At 49.3% G+C, this 23,086-nt stretch overlaps 1 protein-coding gene across 6 annotated transcripts in view; it reads left to right on the top strand.

Moving 5' to 3' along the window:
• The window catches only part of LOC147025159 (tetraspanin-4-like), a 292,907-nt gene that overhangs the window by 215,182 nt on the left and 54,639 nt on the right, over positions 1 to 23,086 (top strand). For all 6 annotated transcript variants that reach the window (XM_085885833.1, XM_085885839.1, XM_085885837.1 and 3 more), the window contains one exon: positions 20,742 to 20,933. In XM_085885833.1, coding sequence (XP_085741959.1) covers positions 20,742 to 20,933 — 192 coding nt within the window. The remainder of the gene's footprint in view (positions 1 to 20,741; positions 20,934 to 23,086) is intronic.

Below are 23,086 nucleotides of genomic sequence, written 5' to 3'. Positions count from 1 at the left end.
GGGCGGTGGAGCTGCTCGTCGTGTGCGTTGAAGTCGGAACGGAGGGGACGAGCTGTGGAGAGGCGGCGACACCGGACGAGGGGGTGCTCGCGTCGTGAAGGAGCTGTGCACCCCTGGGAGGCCGGCAGCGCGACCTGGCCGAGGTGGAGACGCTCGTCGCGCACATAATAAAGATCCTCTATACCCCGAGCATCAGCAACCCCCTCCTGTTTCCCCCCGCGCTGAGATAGTGCGACCAAGGGGGCCCCGTTCCCACCCCCTGCCAGGCACTGTCCACGAGGCCCGCGGGTTGCGGGGCCATCGCCGCTCCGCGTCTCATCACCAGACGGGTAGGCCCGACCCGGTCTCGGCCTCAGGCCTACCCCATTCTTGAGGGTATTTCTTTTCCTTGGTTTTGGGTATGTGTTGTCGGCGCCGTCTGTGAAGTAGAATTGTATAAGTGTTGCCGTGTGCTCGGTAGTCGGAATTAGCTCTGCACTGTGTTTTCACTTTTATGTTTGCTTTTATGTAAATGGAATTGTGTTTTCTTTTTTGTGTGCATTTGGTGGAATTGTATTTGTGTGCTTTCCGTTCGTCGCGAATAAATGTGCTTTATTGTTGAACTGTTCTCCCGCTTCGCTTCGTCTTTTCCTCCATTGAATCCCCATCTTGCTTCACGTAAAGGGTTGGTAGTGGGCTGAATACGCCCGATAATTAATCGAACCGTCGAGGTCGACGATAACACCGCTCGGTTATTCTGATAGTACGGAACGGGTCGCTTAAGTGGCCCGTGTCCGAAGTCGACCTGCGGCGAGGTGCGATCGCCCGGTCTACCCTCCGCGTGGGTACTTAGGTAGTTCGAATTTGGCGAGCAACCCTATCCCACGCGGGGGCTGATTGGCTCGATCGCGGTGAGACCGAAAGGTCCACCCGTGACTGGTTCCCGGCGTTAGTCCGAGAGGGTCACGACTGGATTGTCCGTCCGGTGGGCGACGTGCCGCGATTCGAGTTACGTGGCCGTCGCACGCCGGCGGGCGCGAAATCCCCAACACTGGTGTCAGGAGTGGGATACAAATTCATCGCCCTCCTCGCGGCACTGGTATCGGAGAGCAGGAAAACAGGCTCTCCTGTCTCCGGCTAAATTCACGGGAATCGGTCCAGGGGTGAGAGAAGCGACCCCCGATTCCCTCCAAATTACGAGCGAACAAATTAACCCTTCACGAGAAGCAGGATGGCGTCTCAAGGCGAGCGGGAGCCGGGGGTATTAGAAATGGATGTAGAATGTGTAGAATCCATGGTCCAGGATGGAATCCCCGAGCAGGAAATGTTGATTGTGCAGGAACACGGACTCGCCCAACTGAACCCAGGGCCCGAGGTGGGTGCGGCAGCGGCCGCGGTGTATGACACCTCCCCCCCCCCTCTCCACCAAGACCCTTCCCCAACCCTTGCCGAAACGGCTCAGCTGAGTGCACCCGACGTGGCCCAGCTATGCGCCATGCTGGCGGCAATGACAAATGAAATAAAAAACGAAATGAAAGGCATGAACGAAAAGATGGATGCGAATACACAGCAAATAAACGGAATGGAAGCAAACATGAAGGAAGAAATGAAAAAGCTGCGGGGTGAGACGCAGAACATGGGCCGAAGCCTGCAGGCGGGCATGAAGGCCGTGACCGGGGAGATAAAAATGGCGACTCCACGTGTGGGAGCAAACGAGCTGGGTGGGGGTGCAACGGCTGACAGGCCCGCGGTGGAGGCGGGTGAAAAAATAATTCGTGGAACGTGTTGGGCGAGGGTCGTGACGATGACCGAAAGGGAAAAATTAAATGGGGAGACCAAAACGTGTGAGACGAGACACGAGGTGACGACAACGGAAATAATAGTTGAGACAAGGGAGGTAAAGGGTGAAGAGTTGGCAGAGACACGGGAGACAGAAAAAATAGAGGGAAGACTACACGATGAAGATGGGGTAAGTGACGCACACACACACACGGAGGTAGTGGAGGATAATGGGGGTGAGCTCGCGGAGCGTGTAGGGACCCGGTGCGAGCAGCGGGATGGCCTCCTCCAGGAACGAGGGGAGGGAGTATGCCCCCTTGAGGCGAGTCACGACCAGGTGAGTTCGGTCGTGTTTTGCGAGGTTGAGGGGACGAGTGCTGTGGACGGGTGCACGGAGAGCTTGGGGGTATAGAGGCCCCGGAGACCCTTGTGGGGACACGAATCCCCAGTGTAGTTGTCCCTGTGTGTGTGGTGCAAGGCGTGAGTGCGTCCCCGTGTGTGGAAGCGACCCCGTGTGTGAGTGGTGTGGTGGCGATGGTGCTGGAGTGCGTGCTTCCCAGCACGCCGTGTTTGGATGAGGCACCGTGTGTGGATGAGGAACCGTGTGTGGAAGAGGCCGTGTGTGTGAGTGAAACGGCCAGTATGAGTGAGGAACCGCGGGTGAGTGCCCCCGCGTGTATGAGTGAGGGACGTTGTGTGGAAGAGACCGCGTGTGTGAGTGTCGCCGTGTGTATGAGTGAGGTACCGCGGGTGAGTGCCCCCGCGTGTATGAGTGAGGCACGGTGTGTGGATGAGGCACAGCGGTTGAGTGCCCTCGCGTGTGTGGGTGAGGCACCGCGGGTGAGTGCCCCCACGCGAGTGAATAGAGCACCACGTGTGAGTAGTATGGTTTGTGTGAGTAGTGAGGCACGCGTGAGTGAACGGCCGTGTGCAAGGTCGCTGTGTGCCAGGGAGACCGTGTGTGTGAGAGAGCGGTATGTGAGGGAGATGTCGGTTGGCATGCGGGAGCACGCAGCCGCGTCTCCCCGTGTGAATGTGATGGTGTGGACTGTGTGCGTCGTAACACGCAGGTGTGCGTGGGTTGAATGGAGACGACGACGGCGACATGAGAAGAGAGAAAGCCGAGTAGCGGCTGTAGTTGTTTCGCGGACCGTGCCGGGTTCACCCAGCAGTGAGCACGCGGTTCGTGCTGTGCAACGCACGAGACCACCACGTGCTCGCTTGCGAGAGTGAAGTCCCGGTCCGGAAACGCACGCGGTGGATTTGCCGATCCCGCGGACGGACAAAGTTTAGGCAGGTAAATGGATTTGGACCGGACGGGTTCTCCACGCGATCGTGTGTGTTAAGCTCCAACGGGCAAAGCACATGTGTTCGCGTGGGGAACCCCTCGAGACGTGTGGCTTGTGTTTTTTTTTTTTATATGCGCACGGTGACGTCATGGCTGCACGTGGGGTTGGAATCCGGCAGGAGGGGTATCTCTGCCGGATGGTCCCGTCCAAGGAGGGACGAGGAACACGTGCAGCTGCATGACGTCACGGGCAGTTGCAAGGTGCAAAGAGCGCGAGTTGCCGCGCAGGTGCTGCGCATGGGAAAAAAAAAAAAAGAAAAGCAAGCCTCACTTTCGGGTGTACAGGATTCCTGGGAAAGGGGTGGAAGACCCCCTTACCTGGGCACAGGATGGAAAACTAGTTAGGGGGAAGGGTTAGCTTAGTTAGACCGACTTCATGGGGCAGGGGTAAGTCCTCATGGAGTCCGTGGAATGGATTAGTTAGAGGGATTTAGTGAGCTTTAGGTTGGGAAATAAAATGATTATTTTGGAGACAGAGACAGACTTTGGATGTGTAGTGGGGACGTAGTTTAGCTACGTAGTGTTAAAAGGAACGTGCTGTAGTTTAAGGGACGACGTGGGAGCACGAGTTAGTTAGGGGATGTAGTTAGAAGGATGGCAGAGTTCAGCGGTGTGTGTGTTGAAAAGTTGGTGAGTTGTGAGGCATGTGCTTGGTGAGTGAGTGAGGCCAGCGGGTCTGTGTGAGTGGAGTGAATGGGGAATGCATGGTGCGATGAGTGATTGGGGGGAGGAGTGACTCCCGCCCAAGGGACCCCGGGGTCAGAGTAAAGTGAGTTAGCTGGGTTAGTCAAATTGAAAAATGGAGGTCGTTTTGCTGTTGGTGGGAAAGTAGGCTCGAGACCCATTTGGAGGGGTGCAGGAGCCCTGTTGACGGGCTTGGGAGCGTGGCTGCGAAAGGTGAGTATCGCTGAGTGGGTACCCCGGGCACCAGGCTAGTCGGCCGCGGTAGGCCATGGGCCCATGGGGGGCCGGGATAGAGTAGTGGGCACGGGTGCGCCTGCTTGGTGCGGGGGCCCGGGGCGCCATTAGCCGCGTGGGCAGTGTAGTGGGCACGGGTGACCCTCGGAAAGGGACCCGGGAGGCCGGCCTGCCACGTGTGCGTTTCAGGGGAGGTGCCATGGGGGGCACTCCCCGGTGTTAGGGAGCTGGTAGGCTCGGAGGCAGTGTAGTGCCCGGGGGTGCCATAGCGGGAGATTCGGCAGAGGGTCGTGCCTGCCGGAGGGAGCCACGTGTCCCAGCCAGGAGACCGTGTGAGGGCACGGAGAGAAAATTGGGGGGCGAGGCCCGAAATTGTGAGGACACCAACACAGGCGACGGGAATCTGGGTTGTTAGAACCAATACTTTAAGCGAGAGGCGCTTGTTGAAAGCCCCGGGGTAGTTTAAGAGTTAATGGTTAGGGTAGATTAGGAGATGTACCCCTCCGCACCATCCATCCCCTCGCTGTCGTTGTGGGCCGCTGGACCCACTTGGTGTTAAGATCGCCGAACTCTGGGGAGGCCATTCTGAGGCTTGAGTTGGGCCTCGACACAGGACGTTAGCTCTCCCTTATTCCCCTCCGGGAAGGGAACGTAGGGGTTGGGAGTAGGCTAGGTGACAGAATAGGTTAGCCGAACAAAGACGATAAAGGGGGTTAGGGGACGATTTATAGTGGGGAAGTAAAAATAAAAAAAATAAAAAAAAAATAAGTTGGGGCTAAATTGGGGTTTGACAAATTAAGGGAGTGGGTATGTACAGTGACAGGCAAAGGCGATAGGTTGGGAGGGAGACAGGTAGGTAGGTCCGAGCCCGCCTTCCAAGTGGCCAGCACCACCGCACTCCCTCCACCAACTTCCACTGACGGCAAAGGCTGGCCAACTTCATCGGCTGGCCGTGTTTTGCTTCAAGGCGGAGGCCGGCCAACTTCATCGGCAGCTGTTGTTTTGCTGCAGGGCCTGTGCCGGCCAGTTCATCTGCCGGCTGTGTTTGCCTGCAGCGGCCTTCTTCTGCGGGCTGCGTTTGCCTGCTGCCTTTGCCATGCCATGCCCACTGCCCCTGTTCACCAGCCCCCGTTCAATTTTTGCTTTGCCCCCCCCTGTTCATTTCCATGTGCGCCAGGATCCGCAAGGCAACAGTTTGCAAGCTGCGAGAACTGCCCTGTTGGCAGCTACAACACGGGCCTGCAGTGGCAGCCCGTGCACCGTGTTTGCGTTCATGCATCCATTCGTTGTGCTCATTGCGTGTGCCACTTGAGCTGGCACGGAGACTGCGTTGTGCAGCCCAAGCACCGTTGTGGTTCACTGCGTTCAGTTCAAAAGGGAAGGCCTTGGACTGCGTGTGAGCAGCCAGCCACGTTCCCTGTCACCTGCATTTTTTGAGCCAGAGACTGCATGCGGGCAGCCTGGCTCCCTGCTAACTGCTTTTCTTTTGCAGAGTTCAATGATCCTGGGCCATGGTTTAGTGTAAGATTTGTAAGTTAAGGTTAAGATGTACTGTACATATGAGTGCGCCCCCGGCATGTCTGTCTAGCGCCGGCAATTTTATTTAAGTCGTCCGTGTGAGTGAGTTTGTTTAGATAGTTACGCAGCCCTCAGGTTATTTATTTTGGGGACACGAATACCATGAATGTCGCACTCAGGGATCCGTAGGTGAAGTGTACTAGGGGAAAACTACACATGATGGCACACGAAAATTTGACGACTCGGGACGAGTCTGTAAAAAGGGAAGGGGGTAGTGTTGTGGTTACCAGATTCGCAAACCACCATTCAGGTCCCTTAGGTGAGGTATCTCGGTAAGTGCATGTGTAGTTAGGCCCAAACCCGTTGTCTAGTGGGAATACATGTCATTTATACGTGCTGCGACTCTTCAGGATAGCCGTTTTTCTTTTACTATCTTTATTTTGGACCAATCGCCACCATCACAACCACAACATCAACCACCGACCACAACCACCGCTTCACCACAACCGCCACGACCTTTACCGTCACAACTCGCCACCATCGCATCACCGTCATCTCGCGCCACTCATGGGCACCGATGCTGGACTCGTGTAGGGCGCACGTTGAACAGCGTGTACAAAATCACGGATTTTCTGCTTCAAAAACGGATCCAAAACGACACACGCCCACTTTTTGCCGTCCAATCGGTGAGCGAGGGGCGAATTGGCCCCGCCCCCAGGGCGATCGATATATGCAAATTTGTGGATCAAAAAGCCTTCACGCCCACTTTTGTCGGGCCAATGGGGAGCGAGGTGAAAGGTCAAAGGGAGGGGGTCAAAGGCGAAGTTACGGGGGGGATAAAAGGACGGTGTTCGTCAGTCAAAGGAGTCGTAAAAGTCGGAGCGAAAGAGTCAGCAGAACGGAGGCGAAGGAGTCGGAACGAGGCGAAGGAGTCGGAACAGAGAGTCAAGACTTCGCGGGCGGTGGAGCTGCTCGTCGTGTGCGTTGAAGTCGGAACGGAGGGGACGAGCTGTGGAGAGGCGGCGACACCGGACGAGGGGGTGCTCGCGTCGTGAAGGAGCTGTGCACCCCTGGGAGGCCGGCAGCGCGACCTGGCCGAGGTGGAGACGCTCGTCGCGCACATAATAAAGATCCTCTATACCCCGAGCATCAGCAACCCCCTCCTGTTTCCCCCCCGCGCTGAGATAGTGCGACCAAGGGGGCCCCGTTCCCACCCCCTGCCAGGCACTGTCCACGAGGCCCGCGGGTTGCGGGGCCATCGCCGCTCCGCGTCTCATCACCAGACGGGTAGGCCCGACCCGGTCTCGGCCTCAGGCCTACCCCATTCTTGAGGGTATTTCTTTTCCTTGGTTTTGGGTATGTGTTGTCGGCGCCGTCTGTGAAGTAGAATTGTATAAGTGTTGCCGTGTGCTCGGTAGTCGGAATTAGCTCTGCACTGTGTTTTCACTTTTATGTTTGCTTTTTGTGTAAATGGAATTGTGTTTTCTTTTTTGTGTGCATTTGGTGGAATTGTATTTGTGTGCTTTCCGTTCGTCGCGAATAAATGTGCTTTATTGTTGAACTGTTCTCCCGCTTCGCTTCGTCTTTTCCTCCATTGAATCCCCATCTTGCTTCACGTAAAGGGTTGGTAGTGGGCTGAATACGCCCGATAATTAATCGAACCGTCGAGGTCGACGATAACACCGCTCGGTTATTCTGATAGTACGGAACGGGTCGCTTAAGTGGCCCGTGTCCGAAGTCGACCTGCGGCGAGGTGCGATCGCCCGGTCTACCCTCCGCGTGGGTACTTAGGTAGTTCGAATTTGGCGAGCAACCCTATCCCACGCGGGGGCTGATTGGCTCGATCGCGGTGAGACCGAAAGGTCCACCCGTGACTGGTTCCCGGCGTTAGTCCGAGAGGGTCACGACTGGATTGTCCGTCCGGTGGGCGACGTGCCGCGATTCGAGTTACGTGGCCGTCGCACGCCGGCGGGCGCGAAGACCGCAACAATATGTATATATATGTATATATGTATATATATATATATACGTATATATATATATATATATGTATATATATATATATATATATATATATATATATATATATATATATATATATATATGTATATATATATATATATATATATATATATATATATATATATATATATATTTTAAAAACCCTTCAAAAATATTCTCTGAAATGGCTGAACAGATTGAGGCAAAACTTCACAGTTATGACTGCCTATCCATGAGTAAAAAAAATCATGCTCCCGCCTATGACATCATCGGTCATATGGTTTGGCAGCCATATTGTATTTACCCGAAAACTTTCAAAAATCCTCTTCAGAACGACTGGACAGATCGAGGGGAAACTTCACACACATGTTCCCCAAGCCTTGCAGATACCAGTTGTGTTCACAAATAATTGATAGCTCACATGGTCTAGCAGCCATATTGAATTGAACAAAAATCTTTAAAAAAATTATTTCTCTGGAACCGCTTCATCAATTGACATGAAATTTCATAATTATGATTTTTTTGAAAATAAGGTTCCATTTGTGTTCTTTCGTGCATTTGTTTTTTGCAAGTTATTTGAAGATATGAGTCAACTCTCAGCAATTTTGAAGTGAATAAGCTGAATGGAAACGAGTTTTCATTTCTGGATGCTTTAAAGCAGAAGCAATAAGCTCCCACTAAAAAAATGTCCAAATTATAACTGTTTAATAATTTAAGAAAGTTCTTACTATTTTGAATGCCACCCATTCCAATGGTCTCTGAAACATCGATTTGATTGATTGAGTTGACTACATTTTGTCTGAATGCATCGTGCAGAGATAGTGCACTTACCTTTTAGCTGTCTTGCCTGGGTTAAATTCCCGACCAGACTATAAACTTTCGATTGGTGCTTTACAGGAAGGGCATTGCCTCACAAAGTGTGCTGTTCCATGTGTTTTTATTTTGTATTCATGGTCGAGGCTCAGGCATAACTTCAGCAGAATGGAATGGAACAAAATGGAAAGGGGGACTAAAGAACAGCAGAAATGAAGTGAGAATGAGAGTGATATCAAGGAGAGGGGGAGAAGGACACATGGGGGTGAACAAGTTGAATGAAACACAGATAGAAGAGGAGGGTAAAGTAGGGATGAAACAGAAAAGGAAAAAAAACAAATGACAACTAACAAATGAAAATCACTCACTTCTTGAAACTTCATGCAAGATCAAAACTTTTCCCGGGCAATCCCACAAGAAGGCGGAAATAATCTGGGCCATTAAAGTAGTAGTAGTCGTCGTAGTAATAGTAGTAGTCGTAACAGCAGCAGCAGCAGCAGCATAGTCATTGTGGCATCGTCATATTAGTGATTCTTGCAGAGTCAACTGTATTTTGTCAATATAATAGTCACGACAGATGGTCCATAAACACGCACAACCAACAACCTCCGCAATTGGCCAAAATGATGTTAAAGTTGCTGTACCACGACGTTCAGAATTACAATTCCGATTCCCCAAGGATCACTCAAACGAAGCCGAAACTGGTGGTGAAATGTGCAGGAGGCAAAGGTGTGAAAACAATTCTTACAGTTAAAAGTGGGTTTATTTATAAAATAAATATGGGAAAAAGGAAGGACAGGACGATCAATAAACGGTACAGATCAGGTGGTCAAAGGACACAAAAAAGGGGGAACACGCAATGTTATATACAATGAAAATAAGGCCGACCCACTAATTGTGTTGACAATACCAGTTTCATACAATGAAGGGGAACAGGTGAGGACTTTAGGCAGGCATGACTTGGTGTTGTGTATGTGGTGTGGTCATGCAAGTTGATGTGGCACAGGCAAATTGCAGCTTGGGAATGTGGTGGCGATGAGTAGGAATGGCGTTGAGGGACGATGGTGATGAGGGACGATGGCAAGCTATCCAATGTCTCTAACATGTCCTCCTCGGGCAGTGACCAAATGAGAGAGAGAGAGAGAGAGAGAGAGAGAGAGAGAGAGAGAGAGAGAGAGAGAGAGAGAGAGAGAGAGAGAGAGAGAGAGAATGAGAATGAGAATGAGAATGAGAATGAGAATGAGAATGAGAATGAATGAATCGTATTGTATCGTATCGTTGCCTCTCCAATGGTCAGACTCAAAATAACTGGGTGGTTTTCCACTCTTTTGTATGGCAAGTCCTCTGGCTCACACTCAGAACACAGCGGGCCATTATTGACCACTGCCTCTGGTGGGCAGTGCCGCATGCTTTGACATCCCGCCACTCTCCAAGGCTTCACAGCCTACTTTCCCAGTTTGTGATATGTCCCATGGAAAGCGCGTAGTACTTTCTCGCATGCCTTTGTTCCTCAGTCCTCTACCTGGCCTCGCCTGTCACAGAACGTTTTACACAATATAATCTTACTCAATTTGCCTTAAAGTGTTACAATCACTGCCTCCTTGGTGCACATTTAATAATATAATAAGACTTATCTCCACAGATATATTTCACAAGAATAAATCCAACCTGCAAAATTCACACATACCACACGAATGTCTTAATACAATCTAGCTGTGGATACTGTAATTTACTGAAATGGGAGATGCTTAGCAGGCAGACACGATGCGGAGGAACAGTCGAGCCGGGCTGTGTTGCACAAGTGCGAGTGCGGGCGTACTGTGCCTGCGGCTCCCCTTTATTCCGGATTCGGCACACTCACGAGCCGGGCGACTCCAGCATTACTACGACGCCTCAGGCGGCGCGCACACCTTATATCCCTTGCCGATACACTGACCACCACGACCACTCCTCCCATCATCACGCCCATCATGCATCATCACCATGCCCTTCCCCGTAGGCCCGCAGACTCCACCACACTCCTCCCCCCTAAAACTATGATTATTAAATGATTACCATTATAAGAAGCATACAGAACACGAAGGACTCCGTATAATAATCATGAAAATAAAATGAAAATAGCGAAGTATAACAGCACACTACATCATATAATGTGTCGATGCGAGCGAGTGGAGCAGCAAAGGCCAGGTTCCAAAGACAGAGGTGCACAAAGCACCCACCACACTCTGACCGCGTTACCGATATGAAGCAGCAAATGAGAAGCACAGCAGCACTGCGCAGCAAAAACGCCCCCAGGCGACCCATGCTGACATGGCCCTCACTGAGGTTGTGACGACCTTTCGAGCCAACCTCCCCCGGTACCATCAAACGCCTCCGGCCCACTCCCCCCAGGCAGACCCGACGTAGATAAACATTCCGAGGCCGGAAGCCCGCTGTCTGGAAGCCGTGGCGCCAGCCTTGATCGACCTTGGCCGGGGGCACTGAACAGCGCCGCTGGCTGCATGCATTTAATGCTCCAAAACAACTCACGCACCACAATCAGTTGAGACGCCAACGCCCGTCCAAACGGCCTTGAGCGAACACAGAGAGCTGCGCTCGCAACCAGAGGTGGGGGTAACGCCGACCAGGGCACCAGTCTTGGTTCCGAGTCGACCTCCGAGACCCACACGGCAGCTAGACGGGAGCAACTCCATTTAAACCACACTGCAATCATAGGCTCGTTATAAATCACTACGAACATTATTCGAAGCATTGCAAACTCATTTTTCCGTACAGCGCGCTTTTCTGATAAAATCCCAGCACATGACAAAGCAACTACCTGTGGCCCGGGACAATGGAAGGCCAACCCAACCTTTTTATTCGCCACCAACGCTCCTGAAGCCCCCACATCACATTGATCATAATACAACTCCCATTGACTGATCTCCGCCAAATCCACTTTCACACGAGAACTGCTGGCATTTATTTCAACAACGTTAAACTGCATCACTAGAGCAAGGAAAAACACATATGCCATGAACAACAACCCACAACCTACATCACGAGTCCACTTCTTGGTTGCCGACTCGATGTTGTGACTCGCGACTCCCTTTAACGCCACGGGCTCACCGCCACCTGTTGAAGTTGCCTGCACAACACCGACGCGCATTGCCTCACGAACGCTGCCGAAGCGCGGGAACTCATCGCGAGCGAAGCGCGGGAACTCATCGCGAGAGCTGATACGCCTCTCGCCGCTCCTGAACCGCACATCACTGCCGCCGGCAGCAACGAACGGTCGCTCCCGCTGCATCGACGCGGCCCCCGCCGCCAGAGCCTCGCCCTCGGTACTCGACGAAGGCCTCGAAGAGAGCACTGGCACATCTGGAGGTACGAACCGGAGATCCAGTCCGAGGTGCGCCAGCCAGTCCCGACCCAAAAGGGGGGGCCCCTCCCCTCGTACAACGAACACCGAGAGCCGGGCGCGTCGATCTCGGTAGCGCACTGAGACGTCGGCCCTCGCAAGCGGTGCAATCGCTTCACCGGTGTACGTGTATAACGACAAGGCCGGCTTGACCAGGCGAATCCCGCGAAGACCACGAGCCGCCCGCTCATCCATGACCGACACTGCCGCCCCGGTATCCACGCAAACCATAGTCGGTTGGCCATTCATTTCGACCTCAACCGTGAAAGGCGTCGTCATCTCCGAACCAACAGAAAACAGACTCAACCGTGGTTGCATCTCCCGCTCCGGCTCGCCGGCATCGTCAGGCCCCGGTTGCAGGCCGATCTCCAGGTCACTGGGGTCCTCTCGCACCTCGTCATCCAAGACCCCAACGGAGGCCCCCGCCATCCGACACACACGCTTCAAATGTCCCACCTTGTGACAATGCAAACACACGGTGTTCTTATACGGGCACATTTGTCGCAGGTGCGGACCCCCACACCCCCAGCAGCCGCGGAAAGTCCCTTCGCTCCAGGTGCGACCGTGCTGCGGTGCCCCTTCGCTCCCGGTGCGACCGTGCTGCGGTGCCCCTTCGCTCCCGGTGCGACCGTGCTGCGGTGCCCCTCGTCCCGCACCGCCAGGCGCGCGTGCGACCTGCGGCACTTGAGCCATCGCTCGGACTCCGGGCTGCGCGACCCGCGGCACTTGTGCGGTCACCGCGTGGACCTCGGGATTAGCCGCCATGCCCCAGCTGGAGCTACTCATTACGTCCTGGCCAACAATGGCGCGGACATCCGTGAGTGTCTGCTCGACAGACGAAGCAGTCACGACCGCCGAGTCGAATGTGATGTCGGTCAATCGAAGGATGGCTGCTACCATCTTTGCGTCTCGCAGACCAGAAATAAAACGATCTCTGAACCGTGTCGGACGCTCCTCTGTCGTGAATTTGCACGGCACAGCCGAATGCTTCACTCGTGCTACGAAGTCCGCAACGCGCTCCTCGCCACCCTTAGCGAGATGATCGAACTGGAACCGCGCGAGATGTAACGACTTCTCTGGCGCCAAGTGGGTCTTCATTTTCGCCACGATGTCCTGAAAGGATAGCACATCATCACTGGGTCTATTTGGAGCCACCAAATCACTCAGCAGGCGGTAGTGCTCCGTTGATAGCGAGGGGAGCAAGATCGCCTTGCGTTTCTCTTCATCCTCTACATCATTCGCCCGAAAGTAGCAACCTAACTGTTCAGAAAACAACTCGAACTCATCTCCCCCGAACACGGGTACACGTCCGTGTGCCGTGCCCCGACCTTCTGCCATGCTCGCGCAGGTGAGACCCTTGGCTCCGTAGCTTGGAACCGCACGGGTTACTTGCCGACCCTGCACACGCCGATCCGAAGATCCTCATTCGCCAACTGTAATGTACTGAAATGGGAGATGCTTAGCAGGCAGACACGATGCGGAGGAACAGTCGAGCCGGGCTGTGTTGCACAAGTGCGAGCGCGGGCGTACTGTGCCCGCGGCTCCCCTTTATTCCGTATTCGGCACACTCACGAGCCGGGCGACTCCAGCATTACTACGACGCCTCAGGCGGCGCGCACACCTTATATCCCTTGCCGATACACTGACCACCACGACCACTCCTCCCATCATCACGCCCATCATGCATCATCACCATGCCCTTCCCCGTAGGCCCGCAGACTCCACCACAGATACCCCCTCTCTCTTCCATGTAACAATACTAATCAAGCATAATTAGATGGCAATAAGCTTGTACACTCTTTATATACCTGCTTTATGGCAATGACATTGATTGCCACTGAACTGTGGAGAGAACGAGTGTTGCTCATTTCTCATGTGCCCTCTTTTATGGAATGGTATGAGAAAATGTTTGCTTCTGAAACTCATATAATGAACAAAACTTCAAATTATGGGTCTGAACATGTTGGACGCTGGTTCGTACGTGCCCCCATGCAGTTCATCGAAGCCAAAATTCCAGACCGGTTCCATTGTTTCTTTCTGTTTTGATATTGTTTCATCCCTGTGTTGTGTTTTCATGCAATTTCTGTACCTTGTTGGGGTTTATCATCAAATGCGTGTCCTTGTGAGCGTCTGGCCTACCCCCAAGGCCTCAGTTGGTGAGCATGCCATTTGTCTTCGATATGACACGTGCCTCATTCGGGGGTTATTCTCGCACACTCCTCAACTTTCTATTTGATTTCCCCCTCTTCGCTTCAAAAAAAATACAAATTTTATTTAACTCCTAAACATTTGAACTTGTTGTTTCATATGCAGCCTGTGGCTGCTGGTTGCATCATTTTCTGGAAGTACAGGTGTGACTGATGCAGTGCCCATATTACCAGGAAGCTGGTACTCATTTTGCCAACCTCAGAAGGATGGCAATCTGAGTCAACCCACCTGGTGCTATTTCAACTGCATGACAGGAGCTCCAACTCAAGACCCAAAGATCTTAAGCCAGCCACCTTAACCATTAAACCAACACCAAGCTTACAACATCTGAATTACTTCTGCCTGTTATTTCTTTCCTGAATTCATTCTTTATCCCTTCCATTCTCAATACCTTTGAATTGAGTAACATTCATGCAAATTGAACTAATTTGCTCCCCACCTTCCCATGCTCCCCACCACCTTTCACCCATCCACACCCCTTCTCCAAGTTTCCCCACCCCTCTTCACATTCCTGCACCTTACAAACATCGCCTCCTCCCTATCTCTAACTGTGTGGACATCTAACAACTGAAGCCTCTATTCCAACCGACATCTCCCAAACCAGGCTGCTGCTGATAAACTGATAATTATCTGCAAAGCAGAATCCTTCCCTCTACACTCTTCAGGATGTTGCAGTCCTAAAAACCTGCTCTGATGCTCTTGAACATCCTCTTTCTGGTCTTTTCATCCTGTCATTTGCCTGAGGTCATGTTCCATCTGCTTGAAAGTCAGCCAACATCATTGCATTACATAACAATCAGAGATTGGAGACCCTCGCCAGGACTTTTGTGTGGCGTTTGTGTACTGGTGTGTTACATAATTAACAAGCAAAAAGAAAAGATGGAGTCATCAGGAGGAACCTGGAGAGGATTTCCATTTCAGCTGTAACTCCTCTACCCTCAAAGCCATCCAGGCACAGCCAAGTGAGCTTTCTACCAAAAAAAATTACAAATAGAAAATAACCCAGATCAAAAAATTAAATAATTCTGGCTGCGAGACCATGCGTCCGATCAGGTTGAAATTTAAAACATGTGTTCCCCATCATTAGTCGGTCATGATTGTGAAGTTTCACATCAATTGATGAAGCCGTTCAAGAGAAAGAATGTTTTTAAGATTTCTGCTCAATCCAATATGGCTGCCAGACATTGTGACATCAATGATTCATGAATACCCTGGTTTCCACAAGGCTTGGGGAACATTTGTGTGAATTTTCTCCTCGATCTGTCCAACCGTTCTGGAGAAGAGGATTTTATAGGTTTTCGGGTAAATCCAAATTCTCCATGTAAAATTATCTATTCTAATGAAAAAAGGGTGGAAATTCTCGATGTAAAAGTGCACCGTGTCGGGCCACCTGGTGGTGGTGGCAGAGGGTATTACAATTTCCTTTTTTTTTACCTGAGCAACGCTGAGGTTGAAGCACTCTTCTGACGGGTAAATTTGACCTCCTTCCCTCCTTGCCCTCCCCCACCCCCTTTTCCCTCCAAATGGCAACCCCTCAGTCAATATTCGCTATTACTGTTCAAACATAATTGCATCGGTAAAATAATTCCCACCATTGCATACCAAGGCAGCATATAGTTCAGCCTGCCTGGGAGGGGGGTGGGGGTGGTGGCAGGAGATCTCTGGGGACTGAGAGAGCCGGCAGGGTGCAGAGGGGTGAGGGAGGGGTGGTGAATAGTTTAAAATGGTGAGTTGAGGTGATGCCAGTTTGGGTTTATATAAAACTAGAAAAGCGCTGCCCGTTCCATCCCTGCAAATCCCATCCGCATCCGCTTTGGGGAAAAATATAATTATGTGGTGGAAGGCGTGAGGAGGGGGACATTCTTGATGGGATATTCATCACTGCCTTTGTAGATGCTAAATTGGAAATGATATACAACAATACATTGAGAGGAGGATCAAAATAAAACAAAAAATGGAAAGCACGTTCGCATTCAGACGCCTTCTTCTTCAGACGTATTCAGGGACGGGTGCGTGCGGAAATTGAAACAGAGCTTCAATCAGCCAATCAAATAACCAGCCTTTGTGATTGGCTACAATGTGTTACTTATTCACATTTCTCTTCCCGCACAATGCCGGGCAAATCTGGAAGTTCTTAATCATCCTCTTCAAGAAGTTCAGTGACTCAAACTTTTGGGCCTCACCATGAGGCATCATCTTTCTTGCACAACCCACATAGTTGGCCTCCAAAACTCTTCACCAAATGGGCATCCTCTATCGTGCAAAGCCTTTTCTTAGCACACCTGAACTTTTGTCTATCTACAAGGCCTTCATCCACAGCTTGATGTTGTGCTGCTCTCCCTTTTCGGCTGACACCCCCTGCTGCACACCTTGCTCAGCTTGCCTTTAAATCCATTGAAATCTCTCACGATGAAGCTGAGTTTTTGGGTCTATCACTTTCACATTGCAGACAAGTCAGTGGTCTGTCTTCTACCACATCCTTCCTGGTTTTGCACCCTCTGCAATTTGCGTGCTCTGTCCCACACCCCAATCTCCAGTCTTCTGCAAGGTACACGTGGTTTTTCAGTAGCCCCTTTCTGGTGAAACTCCCAAAATCCAGACCCACTGATCACCTCTGCTCATCCGTTCCTCTTTTCTCTCACCTGTGGAACCAACGTCCTCTGCAGTCTGTTAATTCAATCTCATTCTTCCCTACAGGCCATCAAGACAGCCTTTCACCACCATTACAGTTCATTCCCCAACCACAACCTTGATGTTTACTTCGCCTATTATATATATATATATATATATATATATATATATATATATATATATATATATATATATATATATATATATATATATATATATATATAAGCACTCTCCCCCCCCCTCCCCCAACTCTTTCCATTTTTTCCAGATTTTCCTTTCACTTTAATGACTATGAGTTTGTGGCTGTGCCCATCTTGTTCACCACCTGTGTCCTCCACTTACTCTCATTGTTTTCCCATGGCCCTTATTTCTCGAAGTCTCCGTCTATTTTGTCCCTCAACACTGATGTTGGTGTGTTCCCTCCCCCACCCTTCCTCTCTTTCTGCTGTGCTTTTCGTTCTGTTACGTCCTGCTCCGTTCTGTGTTCTCGCTCCTCCACGAGCCTAACTATTGCATACAAAAACATAAAACAAAGACTGATCATACCTTCCTTATTAATTTGCTTGACATTCAAAAGCCTCTGCATAGCAATGGATCTGTTAACAAATGCACATATTTTCTCATTGCCAGTGAAGATGCTTCATACCGGCAGGGTGTTCATCCTTCGAGAGGTTAAGCCAGCTGATCCAACTGCGATAATTTGCTTGTTCGTGTTAAAGATCCCACGGCACCTTTTTTTTTTAATAACGTCAATACATTTTCCAGGCTTGTGGAGAAGCTATGGCGCAGAACAAACTAGAAGAGCACTCCGTGGAGCACATACCTCTGCCAGGCAAAGCCTGATCCACGAGAACATATCGGGCCCAATAACTTTTTGAAATAACATGCTATACATACAGTACTATATCGTTTTGGGCTCTCTCTCTCAATGGTAAAGAATCACTTAAAAAAAAAAAACTCGTATCTGGATCCAGATCCAGATCTTCACCAAAATCTAATCATTTGTTCCTTGTCACACACCCAACCTGTCCACAATATTTCATCCGGATCTGTACACAAATTTTGGAGATATCCTGTACACAAACAGACAGACACAAACAGACAAACAAGCAGTCATAGACTGGTACTTACGAAATCGTCAACTTGACCTCTGACCTTGTCTAATAAAAGCTCTCTCTGGAGAAGGTAGCGACGCAAACCAGAAGTTTCTACGATGATTCTGTACCAAACCATCAAAAATCGAATGTTTGACCTCACTGTGACCTTGACCTTTGACCGATTTAGACCAAAATCTAATCAGCACTTGCAATCATCCTCCTGAATCACGTGGTGTAATTTAACATTGGTAGCTTCTTCCATTAACAAACAAACACACACACAAACACACAAACAGATGACGGAAGTCATCAATATAAGATTTCGTAAGTAACAAACAGACAAACAGACAGAAAGGGGAGAAAACATAACCTCCTTCACCTTTGGTTTGTGGAGGTAATCAGCATACAACACAACAAAGGGAACAGCAGGAGAAAGGGGAAAACATGGAGAAGGAAGATGGAGATGGACAAAAAAGGGATGCCGGTGATGATGAGGGGTAAGGGAAAACGCAAAGGGTGGACAATATGGATACATCAGAAAAGCTTTGGAAGGGGTGGTTTCATGGGTGTATAAAAGATCACGATTTTGGATAGGGGATGACTTGAGATGGCAGTGAACAGCTTGAAGACCTTGAGGGGAAAATGAGATTTAATGGAGTATGATAGGTGGTTCCACAGGCAGGAAAAAAAGAGGAATACATGAGTAGAGGTGAGCAGTGGTTCTGGATTTAGGCCGTTTCACTCGGAGGGGGTTGCTGGTGGACCACGTGCCTCCTGCAGATACTTTGGGGGGGGGCACAAGGTACGGAGAGGGCAGAGGGTGCAAGTCTAGAAATCAGATGGAAGAAGACAGAGAGACCACCCACCTGTCAGGGATGGCGAAGTGATAGGCCCGTAGACTCAACTTCATCGCGAGAGACTTTGAAAAGAGTTGGCCACTGTGTGCCAGTCATGAGGCAAAATTATTCATCCTGCACTGGTTGAGGAATGCTTCAGCAGCACCTTGCAATGGATCAGTGACCTGCATGTGGTTGGATACCTCGGAAGTGGCATTGGATCAATAACTGTATTATTGTTTTTGTTACTAGCCCCCCCCTCCCAATCAGGCGTCAGCCCACCATTTTGCCAACCCGGCTGGTGGGCTTATATCCTTGATGCTGTGAGTCCGTCCATCTGTCCGTCCGTTCGGCGTCCATCCAGTCAGAAATGCGTCCCGTCATTATTTGAAAATGACTGTACACATTTCTTTCATATTCGGCACATCGATGTAATAATATCTTGGGATAAGGCAAGTCAAATGATTTTGGGATCGGAGGCAAAAGTGTTGGGACACTTGTATTTCCCAATTATTATTTTTTTTATTACAGAAGAGAATAGTACAGGATTGTGTATGCTTTTGGGAACAATTCTTTATTTATTTACACACTACTATCCAACTCTCCACTACCGACATGCAACTTGAATTATTTATTTATATACACACTACTATCCAACTCTCCACTACCGACAAGCCACCTTGAATTATTTATTTATATACACACTACTATCCAACTCTCCACTACTGACAAGCCACCTTGAATTATTTATTTGTATACCTTTTGTCATTCCACCACCTACATATCACCTTTAATTATTAATTAATTTATCTATGCACTCCACTATCTCCACTTCCAACATACCGCCTTGAGTTATTTACTTTTTATCTCCATTATGTACGCATGAATTAATTTATTAAATTATTGAAAAGTAAAATCTGCACGTCCCATTTTAAGGTGCCATTTGGGGCTGTGTCCTTGATGAAGACTTGCATCCTTATGATTAGTATTATTTATGTTGATGTACTGTATATGGTGGACATATTGACTGCTTGGTTAGTTCTTTCTTTTTTTTTTGCTGATTTTTGCATGGTTATTGCGGTGCCCGAGTCTTTGGGTCATGAATCTACGTGGTCTTCAATGAGCCTCTGCCAGTGAAATCCAAGGCTTTAAGAGGCCATTAAAAAATCCATTCCTCTCGGAGATAGATAAACCGTGGTGTTAAGTGAAAAAAATTTATAATCGATCAATTTCACCTCTTCCTCTCAGAGGCCAGAAAGTAAAAGAAGAATATTTTTTGAACTTGTGGACCTTTTCCTCTTTCGGGTGGCTTGTGCCAAAGACTCCATGTGGCAGAAACTTTGGTCAATATCCTCGCATCATGGATCCCTTATTTCGGGAATGGTTTCCTGAGGCTTGAAGGAGCTTTGGCACCAAAATTTAATTTAATTTTTCCAGGCTGTGAGCTGAGTAGAGAGGTTTTATTGATAGACCGAAGCACACTTTTTTGTGTTTTAGATGTACCTTTACAGTTACTCATTTGATTTGCTTCTTACATTTTCTTGCTTGACAATGACACCATTGTGTTATCTCAACTTGGCTTCATCTCCTCGGTGCTTGCACCTTAACTGCTTGAGTGATGAATTTTCCAGTATGCAATACGAAAATGTGATATTTTATCAGGCAAACTGAATAAAACTTCTGTATCGTTTATAAGGCAACCATAGGGGGAAAGCATAGGAACAAGCCCTTAAATAGGAGCAAACAATACAGATTGTTGAACAAAGACATGGGTCACAGTCGTGACCAATAGCGCGTTCCAGCGAAGCCACGATCGTGGCCAACAGCATTCAAACAGTTAAAATATTCCCCAGAGCCCTGCAGGCAAAAACAGCCGCCATCTTGTTTTTGCTATATTTTTACTTAATCTGCCTCTCTCTCTCTCTCTCTCTCTCTCTCTCTCTCTCTCTCTCTCTGTCTCTGTCTCTGTCTCTGTCTGTCTCTGTCTCTGTCTCTGTCTCTGTCTCTGTCTCTGTCTCTGTCTCTGTCTCTGTCTCTGTCTCTCTCTGTCTGTGTCTCTGTCTCTGTCTCTGTCTCTGTTTCTCTCTCTCTCTCTCTCTCTCTCTCTCTCTCTCTCTCTCTCTCTCTCTTTCTCTCTCTCTCTCTCTCTCTCTCTCTCTCTCTCTCTCTCTCTCTCTCCCTCTCCCACTTCCCACCCTCCCATGTGAATGCAGCTTGGCGGATGTGGAGTTCTGGGTGTGGGAATATGGTTGGCAGTAACGCAGGGTGACTTTGCCACAATATCTCCCAGCTACCCGTTCCTATCCGTGGCGAATGTCCTGATTGCGGCTGGCACCATTATCATGGTGGTCGGATTTCTCGGCTGCCTTGGAGCCATCAAGGAAAACCGGTGCCTTCTCCTCAGCGTAGGTTTCACTTTGGTCGGCATCAGATTGATCGGCCTTTATTGCCTTTTTCAGGTCGAACTAGTCTTGTATAACCCACTGCACTCTCTCATAGCCTGAGAATGCACATGAGAAATGCTTACATCCTAACACCATCTCACGTACCATTTTATTACAAATACGTTAATACTTCGCAAGATGACAAACAAGGAAAATCCCATTGTTTCCTAGATGTCCACATATTATTAGCTTCTGTTAACTGAACATATTCCACTCCAATCACTTTCCGTATCCATTAACTTTGTGACATTTTCACCTTGCACACATAACGTCCACCTCTCATACTTCACATCCATACTCAAGTCCATGTGCTAATTTGTATGATAAGGTTGTTGTGCATCATTATTTTCTATTTTTTATAACCACAATCAGAAAACAATGCTATACTGAACACATGGGCAGACGTAAAATTATACAGTGCTTCATATTATTATGAAGAATGTAACAAAATGGTAGGTGTGAACATTACCACTACTACCACTACATCTTTAATGGCCCCAGTAATCCCCACCTTCTTTGGCTTTGGCCGGAGAACAGCTTTTGGCCCAAGTCTTTCAGGAACCTGCTGACCAGGCCTGACGTTTTACTGAAGGTGATTTCGGCAGGAGTATTTGTACGTCGTTCAAGGTGCTGACGCAAACTCACCCATTGTTCGTGAAAAACACCCCAGGATCTTAAACATGCACATGAATGCTTGCAGATGAGTCCCTTGCTTAGCATCTAACCTATTTACGATGAAGTATTTATCTGACAGTTTATAGTAGGCTCAGGAATCGTACCCAGAATAGACAGCTCACAGGTAAGCGTGCGAACTCCGCACTATCCTATCGGATTCTCATTTAACACGAGAATAATGGTTCTAAAACGTTTGCATTGCAGTAGTTGCTATCACAAAGGTGTACTGAGCAGAGGGTCCCTACACACAACACACAGGTGCACTGAGCAGAGAATGTCTCCACACACACACAAACACATACGTGACGATATAGTGCGGTATACGTGAATGATTTCCCACTTATACGTAACTCATGACTCACAAAGCAGACACTTACTGCCCTTGTACTCACCACATTCATGGCCTACTCTTGAACAACTTATATTGTAATTTACACAACCAATGTCAGGCAGGTGATATGTTAAAGGTTTCTGCTGATGTTTCGGTATGAAGTCGCTTACTGCGAGGAGATTATGGAACGTTTGCACTTCCCATGTCCCTTCGTCATGCGACTTCAACACCTTGTTGAAACCGAACACCGTTAAGGTGAAGGCCGATACATCCCTTCTCCACTGTAAAGGGTTCAATCAGCCGCCGTCATTGAGATTTTCCATGAGCTTTGATCGTGTGTTTAAAAAATACACTGGCATTTGCTCTTTTAAATTAATGCCACAGGGAAAAGGTTCCGACCAAAACCAAGAGGGGCCTCCTGGGTGTAAAAGCAAAGAAAGAAGATGGGAAATCTATGAATACTTGTTGAATAATGACACGGCAATGCTCCGGTTATCGAATGGTCATACTCTATTCCTTAATGACATTAATATTACCTCCACCACCAATGGTGAAGAAGGTTATTAATTTTTTTTAATTTTAAATATAATATTGTCGAGGCTCGTATAAGAGCTAACACACAGAACGTATAACAAGGGGAGCAGGAGACAAGAGGGGCGAGAGAGAGGGAAGCACAAAACAGTGAGACGTGAGGAGAAGGAAGCAGAGACGTGAGGAGAACTGTGGAACGGAGAGAGATGGGACGGGGTACACGGGGTAAACAAGATGGACACCGCAGGGACTTTCATGAAGGAAAGCCGGGAATTTGAAGGAGGGGTGGATTTGGGGTGGATTGACGGGGGTAGAAAAGATCATGGTTTTGGATGGGGGAAGATAACAGATGATGGTGAACAGCTATTTTGAACACTTGGAGAGAAGAGTGGTATTGAAGAAAGTGTGGGAGTTTGTTCCAATGGTGGGAAAAATGACAAATGAAAGAAAGGTGAGCAGTGATTCTTGATTTTGGTAGTTTTATCCAGAAGGGGGTTGCTGGCGCACCTCGAGCACCCTGCAGAAATATGGGCGGGACAGATATCAGACAGAGCGGGGGGGGGGGAGGAGGCCGGAG

This window comes from Eptatretus burgeri, chromosome 6 (genome assembly GCF_056783735.1).
Source record: "Eptatretus burgeri isolate ZD-2024b chromosome 6, Ebu_testis_v1, whole genome shotgun sequence".
NCBI classification, from domain to species: Eukaryota; Metazoa; Chordata; class Myxini; order Myxiniformes; family Myxinidae; genus Eptatretus; species Eptatretus burgeri.
Note: the sequence above shows the minus strand (reverse complement) of the source record. Positions and strands in the feature narration are given on the sequence as shown.